The sequence below is a fragment of the Myxocyprinus asiaticus genome, chromosome 5 (assembly GCF_019703515.2).
Source record: "Myxocyprinus asiaticus isolate MX2 ecotype Aquarium Trade chromosome 5, UBuf_Myxa_2, whole genome shotgun sequence".
In the NCBI taxonomy this organism is placed as follows: Eukaryota; Metazoa; Chordata; class Actinopteri; order Cypriniformes; family Catostomidae; genus Myxocyprinus; species Myxocyprinus asiaticus.
The window spans coordinates 19,231,443-19,244,521 of NC_059348.1; the positions used below are offsets into that span (position 1 = coordinate 19,231,443).

Below are 13,079 nucleotides of genomic sequence, written 5' to 3' on the forward strand. Positions count from 1 at the left end.
GGCGGTGTGTGAAAAAAGCTCGGAGGATCATCAGAGACTCCAGCCACCCGAGCCATGGGCTGTTCTCACTGCTACCATCAGGCAGGCGGTATCGCAGCATCAGGACCCACACCAGCCGACTCCATGACAGCTTCTTCCCCCAAGCAATCAGACTTTTGAACTCTTGATCTCCCACGATCAAAATGCATCAGCACTGCACTTTATTACCCTTACTCTTACATCTCACACCGGACTGTCATAAATTATATTATTATTATATTATATTCTCTCTTAACTGACTATCAACCGACAGCCTGAATGTCAATACAGTACAATACTGTACATTCTATATGTACAGTATACTATATATACTTTTTTTTATATATTTTTATTTTTGTTTTTTATTTTTATTGAATAATGTGTATCTATATAGTGCGTATTGTATACTGTACAGTGTATGTTATTATTTGTATATTGTTGTGTGTAATTATGTGTATATCAGACGTTTAAATTTTGCTGTGTTAATTTGATGTTTATTGTAAATTGGTACTGTCTCATCACTGTCACAACTGCTATGTTGATTGGAACTGCACCCAAGAATTTCACACACCATTGCACTTGTGTATATGGCTGTGTGACAATAAAGTGATTTGATTTGATTTGATTTATTTGAGATTAAATTGCAGACTTCACTGTAAATTCAGCAACAGTAGGTCAAAAGTTCTTCAGCTAAAATCAGTCTGTGCTGGAATTCAAAACACTGTCCCCAGTGGTCAAAGCTGGAAGTGTTGTTGAACAAGCATGTGTGAGCTCCATTTTCTGGGTGAAATGTCCACAGAGGGGCACAGAAAGCAAGTTGTATAGTGAGTTGTTTTTAGTTGTAAATGATGTAATACAGTTAACAGGAATGCATATTTAATTAACCATATGGCCTAACCCAAATCCCAACCCTAAACCTAATTTTAAGTGGAGTACAAATTTTATCTTAGAGGGAAAATGCAACCTCTAAATTGCAGTCATCTGTTGTTATGTGAACAGGATTACTTTCTGGTTTCCACGCCAGTGACTTACTACAAGCAAGAAAATAATTTTATTATTCAGACATTCGGCAACATATCCTTTGGTTTCAACATTACAGACTGACTTTTGTTTTGCCCACAAGTGAACTGACGCCTTTTTTTTTTTTTTACTGTGTTGAACTGAGATAACTTGAACTTTTCAAAATGTCACAATCTGATGATGATAGTCCAGCATTACAAAACACTGATGATGAACATAGTGCAGGTGGTAGTATGCATGATGTTCATGGACAGATTCAAGAACTCAATAGAATGCATGAGGAGACCATGGCAGCTATAGCCAATTTGAATAGAGAGCCTACCAGGTCTTATGTTTATGTGCCAAGAGAACGTCACATTCAACCATTTAGTGGTGATTTCAGCAAAAATGGGAGATATGTTGATGCATTCATTGATGAAGCAGAGAGGGTGTTACATACTAGAAATCAGACCACAGAGGACCAGTTAGACCTCGTACTCTCCCTTCTAAAGGGTGCAGCCTTAGAAGCGACCATGTGACCTCTTTGTGTACCTGAGAGAAGCTTTTCGAGAAAAGCGCAGTGTGTCTCAGTTATTGCAAACATTCTATAGCTGTAAACAAATGGAAGGCGAGGATGTTGGTACTTACTCTCATGCTTTGTCCCAAATTCTGAGCTCTATCCTGAAGCAGTCATCAAATGCAATATCAAATTTGAATTTGGCAGTCCGAGATCAATTCATTGAGGGGATTAGGGACGCAGGCCTTAGAAGGGAGCTTCGTAAGCTTGTGGGAGATAAGCCACAGTCAACTATAACTGAAGTGCGAGATGAAGCCCTTATGTGGTCTCTAGAAGATCCTAAATCTCGTGTCACAAAATTAGGCAGTAACAGATGTGTTGTGTCTGAGACAGCAGAAGCTCAGAGCGCTGCTGTTGATATACCTGAGAAAAACCCTGCTGCTCTTGAAGAAGTTTTAAAAATGTAGCAGAACAAGGAAAAGCTATAGGAGTGCTAACACAAGCTGTCGAGAAACTCACTTCGCAGTGCACTAAGTCATGCGTTCATGACCTCAAGACTAGATTATTGTAATGCATTATTTGGTGGATGTCTTGCAGATTTAATAAACTTAATTTGGTTCAAAATGCAGCAGCGAAAGTGCTAAGTAGAACCAAGAAATACAATCATATCAGCCCCATTTTATTAGCGTTACATTGGCTACCTGTTAAGTTTCCTATTAATTTTAAAATTCTGTTAATTACTTTCAAAGCTTTGAATGGTCTAGCTCCAAAGTACTTAAGTGACCTTCTCACATGCTGTAATCCTCATTATAATCGCAAAACTCTGGCCTGTTAACAATACAGAAAATATCAAAATTCACAAAAGGAGGGAGATCATTTTCATATTAGGCTCCAAAACTATTGAATGGTCTTCCTAGCAGGGTTCGGAACTCAGACACACTCTCTCAGTTAAAGTCTAGACCAGTGGTTCCCAACCCTGTTCCTGGAGGCAACCCAACATCTCCCTAATCAAACACACCTGATTCAACTCATCACCTTGTTAGTGGAGCCTCCAAGACCTGGATTGGGTGAGAATGCATGGCATTGCTTAGTTAGCATTGCCGTGTATTCTCTCGTCTTATCTGTCGGTTGGCATGGGCGCATGTTGCCTATTGTCTTGGCGATATGCGCTCGTGCCATTCGAGTGTCTGCGTTTTTGTGAGAGCACGTGGCTTTGTTTTGTTTCTGTTTTGCATCGTGTCTCTCTGTCTTGCGTCATACCCTGCCTCCTTGTTTGCTTATTATAAATTCATTAGTCACACCTGCCCTGCTTGATAACCTGTTTTATTTCTCTCCCTATTTTAGTCTCCTCGTGTGTGCTGTCCAGTGCCAGTTCGTCTTGTTTGTTGGTCTTGTTCCAGTCAGTCCTGTTCCCTGTCGAGTCGGTCCTGTGTGTTTTTCCCTTTTTCCTCCAGCCCATACATCACCTCAATTTTTCCCCTTCGGGGTAGTTTGAGTTTTTGTCTTTGTTTATTTTTGGTATTAATAAAGCCTTTTTGTTTTTACTCTGCTTTTGGATCCTGCCTCTGATTGTGACAGGGAGAACATGTGGGAAAGGCGACACTTTCTGTAAAGTTAAGATTACAATTTTAGGTGAGATGCAAATGTTAAGAAAGTAATGTTCAAGGTTTAGTTCAAGGCATCCAAAAATGTAAATTCTGTGAATGGTGACAAAGGTGACTTCTGGTTCTGCCTAACATCTCATTTGTGTTCCATGGAATAAAGAAAGTCATGTGGGTTTGGAACAAGATGAGGGAGATTAAATTATGACATATAATTTATATTTTTGTGCGAATTATTCCTTTAATAGGATTTAGCACAAAGTCAAGAGAGGTTCTCTGGCACCTTTATAGATGTGAATCAAATGGAATGAACAGATTTTAAGATTTGCTTTCGATGTCTATTAAATAATACAGAGAAGACCATTATTATATTGAGTGTGGTTACCACATTCTTTGCCTACTTTATAACAAAACTCTACAACAAAATACAACAACTGGGACTTCACGTGAAAACAGAAAGTTCCTTGTCTGTTCTTTCCACATTGATGCCTTTCAATGATCTCTAACACAAGAGGGGTTGTGAAATGGTGTATCAGTATGGCAGGACATCCTGCGTGTATATCTGTTTGCTTCTCTAGCTTCATAAAGGAGCACAAGAAGTTACATCAGAGACCTCCAAAATTGGTGCCAAGACATTATCAGTTGGTTGTAAATCAAAGTGCAACCCTGAGGCAGAGATCAGCATATTCATATGTCAAAGTTAACATAAAGCAATAATTCATTTGTGTTGGTCTCTCTTCACTAAGCTTTCAAATGTTAAATGCTAAACTTTGATGCACTGAAAGGCTGTCAAAGAATATTTTATTTTAAAATTATAATTAGTTGAACGCACTCTAAGGTAATACAACCCTATTCCAGTTCAAGCAATTTTTAATTAATATTTTGGTAATATAATCAACAAATTTAGGCAAAAGTTTGATAAGATTTTTATAGTTTATGTATGATAATAAAAGAATAGTTCACTCAAAAATTAAAATCCTCTCATCATTTACTCACCCTCATGCTATCCCAGATATGTGTGTCTTTCTTTCTTCAGCAGAACACAAATGAAGATTTTTAGAAGAATATCTCAGCTCTGTAGGTCCATACAATGCAAGTGAATAGTGACCAGAACTTTGAAGCTCCAAAAAACACATAAAGACAGCATAAAAGTAATCCATAAGACTCCAGTGGTTAAATCCATGTCATTAGAAGTGATATAATAGGTGTGGTTGAGAAACTTTTGTTTTATGGTGATTTACATTCTTTGTGCATATCACCACATACTGGGCAGGGCTGGTCAAAGGTGGAGATTTATACTAAAAAAGGACTTAAATTTTGATCTGTTTTTATCCACACCTATCATATCACTTCTCAAGACATTTATTTTACCACTGGAGTCTTATGGATGACTTTTATGCTGCCTTTATGTGCTTTTTGGGGCTTCAAAATTTTTATTACTATTCACTTGCATTGTATGGACATACAGTGATGAGATGTTCCTCTAAATACTTAATTTGTGTTCAGCAGAAGAAAGAAAGTCCTACACATCTAGGACAGCATGAGGGTGAGTAAATGTTGAGAGACTTTTCATTTTTGGGTGAACTATTTCTTTACATTTATTTACTACTTAAAACCATTTAATGTGCAATAGAACACTTCAATAGTTTTATGACTGAATTGCTTTATTAAATAAATATTCCTGGTTCAATGCAAGTTTAGCTTAATCAAAAGCATTTGTGGCATAATATTGATTGCCACAAAAATGTATTTTGACTCGTCTCTTCTTTAAAAAAAGCAAAAATCTGTGTTACAGTGAGGCACTTACAATGGAAGTGAATTTTTTTTTTTTTTAAATTAATTGTTGTTGTAATCAACATTATTCCACAAATGTTGTCAACTGAGCTTAACTTGTATTGAACCTGGAATATTCCTTTCAATTCTGTAAATTAATAAAGAAACAAATGAAAATATTTAAATATTCACTAATAGGTAAATTTAATTATTAACTGCTTTGCAAAAATGTCAACGTTTTTACGCTTCAGTGTGCCATTGAAACAAAAGTAAAAGATATGTAACATATGAGCAAATGATCTCCAGCTTTCTTTGAACCGTGAGTATGATTGGTAAAAATTGTGACTAGAAAACCAATGAAAATTAAATGTTGTCATTTTTGTTGTTCTATCAATATTGAATAATTCTTGGTTAAATTAAAACAGTTTTATATCTTTCAAAGGAAATTAAGGGCAGGGAAAACAACTGGTTTAGTTATGGCTCTTATTTATTATTCCAGTGTTAATGAACTAATCTCAACAAACAGAATTTAGTTTGCATAGTTTTCACCATAATAACCCAACAATGACGTTCTTCTCATACTCTGTACACTGGAAAACTTAGGGAGAGTCAATGATTTTAAAACACTCTCATCATCTGATGATGACTGATGCAAAATTCATGGGAAAATGAAAGGATAAAAACATCACATTCATTATATTTATGGTAATTCATTACAATTATGTCCAGTGGTTCATAACGTGATAATGTTAATGTGAAGACTATGTAGAACAACTTTAACCTCTAAATAAAAAAATTAAAAAAAAAAAAAAAATTAAAAAAATTGTCATATGCTTTAAATATTTTCAAAGAAAAAAGAGGAAAACCAAATGAATCGAAAATCTGTGTCTATACTAGCCCAGAGTAATTTTTAAATCAAAATGAAAATACAACCATAAAATACAAATACGTTAATTCAAATAAAATAAACAAACACCTTTATGGAACACACTACACTGCAGAAATAAATAGTTCTGGAGGTTAAAAAGGCAGAGAATCACAACTAGAGCAAAACATTTATTGTGTTGTTCACACTGTCCCTATAACACAAAAGCTTGTCAAATTGTCAAATAATTTACATGGGAAACTTGTAGTCAGATAACTGTTTAACAGCTCAGAGGCAGTTATTCATGCACACCAAAACCACTTGAGATTGAATTAAGTGGTTTGAATTGCTCATTATTTACCATCATTGTGCATTATGTTTGTGGCTTAGATGATAACTCACAAGAAACTTTATTCATTCACTACTGGTTGATTGTGACACATTATTCTCCCTTAATCATTTGATAAATTGCAAAAGCAAGATCCAGAATAAACATTGTCCATCCATCAGCTTAAGTAGTGACCAGAGAAGTGTATCAAACTGAAAGTAATAAAAATAAAAAATACACATTGATAATATGCACATCAATGTCATAAGTTAGGTAGTCTTACATCTAAATGTATTTCAGCAAAACCTTTTTTTGCAGTTTTGTATTGTAACAAAATATGCATCAGATTAGAAATCCTGAGTGCTGTTTGTTCTAACAGAAATGTAATGGTCTGTTTTGCTGACTATTTACGCCGTTCAGATTTCTCCATTTAGGTTTGAACTTCCAGAGCAGTTGAGAGGATCTGATCTGAGAAGTATTTTCTTCACTACGAATTTGCTTGATTAGACCATTATAATTTGACAGTGATCTCAATGTGTAATCAAACAAGACACTACAAGCCTTTTGTGATCTTTGATACCCTGTTTTAAACCATAACATAAGAGCTTTTTTTTTCTTTTCTTTTTTTTAAGGTGTGCAGGTAGGTGAGCGACATCACAATGCAACAACATCACTGAAACAAGACTTAAAAGGAAAGGCAAGGCTTTAATCCTAATCTATTTGACATTATCTTTATTGACAAATACAGTATATGCATTATTTGAACAACCGTAGCTTCATAAATATGTTTGCATTCATCAGTTAGAAGACCTTTGCACTTTATCTTCAATTCCAGTTTCAGAAAAGATCAACCATTTTTTTTTTCTCTTCATCACAATCCCAATCAACAACCTCGTCTTTCCAGATGGGCAAAATATCCATTAGCATTAATATATACAAATCTAATTTTAAAAAATAAATTTTGTTCCACTTACTCCTCTGAGCAACACTCATGGTGTGGGGTGTGCTCTGAAAGTACCAAAGGCATATTAAAGCAGACTCTCTCAAGTGTTGTCCTCTAGTGCAGAGTGCCACAGATAATCTCCAGTATGGACACCCAGTCAAAGTATTCCACGGGTGATTCGAAAACTGGAGTATTTGGAACAGATAAGGCCTCTGCTCAAGATCAATAACACAGACCAAAAACGGATGACAACCAAACACCCTGCCAGAACCAGCCACTTAAAGCACAACGCCAAAGGGATGTTCTAGAGAGCTGAAGGACGCCGCATGGCTCCCATCTTGTAATGCCAGGGTTTAGGCCAAGGCCATAGGGCACCAAGTGTCCCCTCTCACGGAGGCTGCCACGTCAGCTGTGGACGTCAGGCCTACATTCGTGTAAAGACTCTGCTGGCCGGGGTACTTCACCATGGAGCCTGTCGTGCCTGGAACCTCGACTTGGCCCACCAGTGTCGAAGAGTTGACCTGGATCAAACCAATTAATATTAAAGCATGCCTTTATGCACTGTAAAAATGTTAACCTAAAAATGTGCTTCATGTGAATTAACTGGTTTGATTCAAGTCAAAAATATTATTAAACTTGTCTGAATAAACCTGAAGGCATTAAGTTAAGCTCAGCTCTGTAGGTCCATACAATGCAAGTGAATGGTGGTCAAAACTTTGAGGCTCCAAAAGGTACATAAAGGCAGCATAAAAGTAATCCATGTGACTCCAGTGACTAAATCCATATCTTCAGAGCGATATGATAGGTGTGGGTGAGAAACAGATCAATATTTAATTCCTTTTTTTACTATAAATCTCCACATTTGACCAAGCCTCAACCAGTAGGTGGCGACATGCACGAAGAATGTGAATGCCATGGGCAAAAAGCAAAGAATGTGAAAGTGAAAGTGGAGATTTAAAGTAAAAAAAGAACTTAAATATTGATCTGTTTCTTGCCAACACCTATCATATCACTTCTGAAGAAATGGATTTAGTCACTGGAGTCATTTGGATTACTTTTATGCTGACTGTATGTGCTTTTCGGAGGGTCAAAATTTTGGCACCCATTCACTTGCATTGTATGGACCTACAAAGCTGAAATATTCTTCTAAAAATCTTCACTTGTGTTCTGCAGAAGAAAAAAAAATCATACACATCTGGGATGGCATGAGGGTGAGTAAATGATGAGAGAATTTTCATTTTTGGGTGAACTTTTCCTTTAAGGGTTAGGTCTTTTGCATAAACAATATATTGTATGGTGTAATGCAGATGTAATATGTTTTAAACAGCACTTCATTAACAATGATAAATGTAAAACAACACATTTAGCTGTAAGTTTGGCCCATTATTGACTAGTTCAAAAAGGAATTAGACAAATTTATAAGAATGAACTTACTGAAGTTACAGACACCTGTGTTGATGATGGACTGTTTTTTGCGCACTCCTCCGAATTAGAGGACGATGAGGAGGTTGGAGTCATGGGGACAGAACTACTCCCTGTAAATCATTTTAACAAGTTAGTTGACCACCAAGATTACCAATTACCGTATATACATAGAAATGAAAGATGTTTTAATGTGTCTGTGTGTTATAACATACCAGATGATCCCTTTGTTTTGTTCAAGGTTTTTGGTTTTCTTTTCCTCGTCTGAATACCTTCTTTCTTCATGGCAAGTGGGCGAGGGACCTGAACAAATAACAAAAACACATGAAATCATATTTTACATCACTAGTAGCCTACAAACAAAGTCTGTTTTTATGACTTTTGTGTGATAATAACTTTTTGTCTTTTTTTATTTGCAAAGGGTAAAGGAAAAAGTATTAACCAAACAACAACAAACTCCAAATCTATATACAGTTGAGGCCAAAATCTACCCAGAGTGTTTTGGAGAGTAAAATCTATTCAACTCGAAAAAGCAAGATAACAGAACCAGTAGGCTACCATCTCAAAGACCTCATAAGATCTGATAGAGCATCAATAGTATCTAACCAGAATGTATTGTCCGTCTGTTTATTTCTTTGAAATTATCTTTATCTTTTGCTTGCCAGTTTTTTGTTAGAAGTCATTCAAATCTTGTTCATGGAATGTCTGTTGTAACCTACCCCATGTAACTTTGTGTAAAGTCCACACGCGTTGCACACGGGCTCTCCGTCTGCGTTTCTTCGCCACAGTGTTGTAGTGCTCGTCTGGCAGTTTGCGCAAGACAGACCAATCCTCCTTGAAGATGACTTGAGACAGAACAAATGAACAATTTCATGATATATTTAAACAGACAAAACCTCTCATAAAAATATAGCCAAAGTTTTAGAGATTTTGACATGAAGGTTTTGCATAAATGTTGACTTTAGGCCGTTTAAATTGCTATTTCTAAAATATTAGGCCTGCATAATATGCAAAGTCATTTTTACAACAACAACAATAAAAAGGGCCATTCTTATATATATATATGTGTGTGTGTGTGTGTGTGTGTGTGTGTGTGTGTGTGTGTGTGTGTGTGTGTGTGTCTATATATATATATGTGTGTGTGTGTGTGTGTGTCTATATATATATATATATATATATATATATATATATATATATATATATATATATATATATATATATATATATTGTAATTATTCGATGCAGTCTTTTTGTTGCCTAATTAATGTCCAATGCCTGCAAACGTGTGAGGCCAATAAAAATAGCCTTTATTATGGGAGTAGACCTGTGAAGATGTTTCCAGATAACCTCTGGCTATTGTTTGAAATAAATAGGCTGGAAATTGAGTGGTTAAGTAGCTCGTCGAGTCAGTGCTCACCATACGCTTCTGAGGTTTAATTAATGGCCGGCTGAGTCCATTCATTTTGCTATACAGACCGCAGGCGTTACAGAGAAAGTGACCCGTGCCGTCGCGTCTCCACAGCGGGGTGGAAATGGAGCCGCAGTTGACGCACTCGCGGCTCTCCATCATGTCCTCCAGCAAATCTGAGACACAGACATTTCACCTTCAGTCAACATCATCAACTTCAATGTGTACCAAATTAATTGCGCAGACTTGAGACACATAACAGGCTAATGACATTAATGACAGATGTGATGTGTTTGTCAGTTCAATAAATAAATAACTAGCCTACATAGCTTAAATGAATAAATAAACGAATAAATATAATACAATATAATATAATGATATAATATAATACTTTTTTTCTATCCAAATGTACACATTCACAGAAATTGAATTCAATCAGAAATGGTCTCACTTTTTACATTACTGTTATTTTTCTGTGTATTTACACAAGTATACTGAGTAATTCTTATGTAGGCTACAATATATATATTTTATTTTATTTTATTTTATTTTACAAACGTAGCCTATGCAATTATATTGTTTTGTTATTATATTTATTTTAACATGGACACTGTATAATGCACATATAGGCGGCTAAATTCTTGCCTTCAACACACACAAGATCCCAAGGGCTACAACTTTAGAAATTCGTTGGCAACGTCAAATATTTTGTAAAAACTGCTTCAGAGTCAGCAAAGATTGAATGGAGTTTTCATTATACACAAGTATCTTTTAACGCTGTTATTATTCATGTATTATCATGCAACATAGGCCTATTTAACATTACTTTAAAGGCCTATTTTGACCATAAACAGCTTGGGAGGTAAAAATGTAAGAATTAATAAAGTAATAAATTTACTTAAATAAAAAATAAATAAAAAATACCTGAAAAATAACCTGCGTTTGCTTTTGCATTTATAGCCTTAATATATATATATATATATATATATATGCATACTTTTAAAAAAAGTGATACAGCTGACATGATGAATACAGCCTACCTCCATTCGGTCCTCTGATGGACAGCGGTGCGCTTCTGGATTGCAGGGAATGAAGCATGGAGTTCTCGAAAGGCCCCGCTGGCCACGCCGTCGGTAACTGCGATAGCTGCGGTGCAACGTAAGGAGGATACGGACTGCTATAAGATCCACTTATCGGTCGTGAAAGATACTGGTCTCGACTACTGACATTCAATGGATAGCTGGGATCCCTCGATGTGCTGTTATTCATAGGTGGACTGGGCGAGTAGTGGAACCTGTTGGAGGTGTGTGGGCTTCCAGTGCTGTAGGACGGGCTCTCTGGGGCGGACTGCGACCAGACCGAATGACTGCTGACCGCATGGCTCGGCTGCGATGACACGCTGGGCTGAAGGTACGACAAACTCGGTATCATCGTCCCGACTCGAGACGTCGGAACGTATACGGGAGAATTGGGGTTGGAGTGCATGTAACCGGCCGGCGGCGAGTCGTTATAGCCGGCCTGACTCTGGGCCGCGGCGATGGCCAGCGTCTGATACATGTCGGTAGGGTCCACAATAAGGCCTCCTTTATGCGCCTCCCTGGTGTGTCCGCCTGAGATGATGAGTTTGTTGCCCTGGTCTAAATCCGTGAAGAGCGTAACGTCGTCTGAACTGGGCAGGACGTTGTTGGGATGCCCAAAGTGAACGTAGGAGTGTAGGGGCCTGCCCTCGGTGCGTCGGGTTCCCAACGCGTCCAGGTGCGTCGGGGATCTCAGCCGGTCTCTCCGGTCCGTGTTCAGGTAGCTCTGCTCAGCCGGAGACCCTGGACTGCTGCTGCTGGACACTTCGCGCTTGACCATGGACCAGCTGTTATCACCCAGGTCCATCCAGGATCGCTTTTTATATCCCTCAGTGCGCGGAAAATGGAGAGGCCGAGTACACTGAAAATGAGAAGATGAATTAAGGATGACTGTTATGTGGGTTATGGTGGATATATAGGCCCAAAGCACAAAGTGTGAATATATTGTTTAAAAAAAAAAAAAAAAAAAAAAAAAAAAAACTTAGATTACACTTAAATTTCAAATGGCACTGCATGTAGAGGGTTTAAGAGGAGTTCAGAGCACCCAGACAACTATTGTTAACGTTCCTAAGATGCCAAAGAAACTTTACCAACGGGAAGCATATACAGTTTATTAAGCGGGCAATAATTGCCGCAAATATTGAAAGAAATTCAAATTCATAGACTATGCGTAATGCTCACTTTTCATGACAGGGGCACAGTTTCACTTTAGAAATCGTGCAATGGTCATCTGTAAACTTACCCAAATCATTTCATGCTTGTAATGCCAGTGTTGTAATGTTGTGAAGCTACATGACATGAATGACCGCACACAACTTCACGATATTCCAAGGAAACACATGCGCACGTAGGTAATACTACTACTACTACTACACACACACACACACACACACACCATACATTTACACTGAAGATCTGAATCCATCCGTGTCATGAGCCCGTCCTCCCTCCTGATGTAGCCTCATCATAATTACCACAAAAAAAAAAAAAAAAAAAAAAAAAAAAAAAAAACACAGCGTAAGAGATAGGAAACAAAACGTAATATGTCTTTGCAGAAAAGAGATAACCACTTGATAAGACCCACAACAGATAAGAGAGAGAGAGAGAGAGAGAGAGAGAGAGAGAGAGAGAGAGAGAGAGAGAGAGAGAGAGAGAGAGAGAGGGGAGAGAGGGAGAGAGACAGGGCAACAAAACAATACCCGAAATGATTTAGGTCCTCCTCAGCCCCAACAACCAGATGTTTGCCTAGAGCTGGGGAAGACATTTATAGTCAAGACGGAATATTTGGGAAGAAAAAGTCAGCACTGACCTACTGGTGGATTGCCATAAGTTGCTGTTCGCAGGATCCAGCGGTTCTGTGGTGGCAGGTCTTGGAGAACATTAGGAATGGAAGTTCTCCGTTCACTAGTGACGATGTTTAAGAGAGGAGGCGCCTCCTGTTGCTCCGAGCCTCTGATTGGATTCCAGCTTGAGCAAACACATCTGCTCGATAGGGGTGCTGCTCTTCACTTTCCACCCAACTTAGTTTTCACGTCCTTGATGTCCAAATGGAAAATGCAACTCTTATATATCCGACTGCATTTTCAAAAGGGAAGAAACATGTCAATATTTAAGACCTATGAAAGATC

The 13,079-nt window shown here is 37.6% G+C and overlaps 1 protein-coding gene across 2 annotated transcripts; it reads right to left on the minus strand.

Moving 5' to 3' along the window:
- Window positions 1-5,951: 5,951 nt before the first annotated feature.
- Window positions 5,952-12,869, minus strand: LOC127441482 (transcription factor GATA-6-like). Of its 2 annotated transcripts, none has more exons than XM_051698979.1 (7): window positions 12,761-12,869; window positions 10,915-11,812; window positions 9,884-10,050; window positions 9,186-9,311; window positions 8,682-8,769; window positions 8,479-8,579; window positions 5,952-7,565 (listed from the first exon to the last, which is right to left on the minus strand). In XM_051698979.1, exons 2-7 carry the CDS (start codon window positions 11,756-11,758, stop codon window positions 7,398-7,400), a joined length of 1,494 nt encoding a protein of 497 aa, XP_051554939.1. In that variant the 5' UTR covers window positions 11,759-11,812; window positions 12,761-12,869; the 3' UTR covers window positions 5,952-7,397. The 2 variants fall into 2 exon arrangements, with proteins under 2 accessions (XP_051554939.1, XP_051554938.1); XM_051698978.1 differs by lacking the exon at window positions 12,761-12,869 and adding an exon at window positions 12,194-12,392.
- Between the last annotated feature and the right edge of the window lie 210 nt (window positions 12,870-13,079).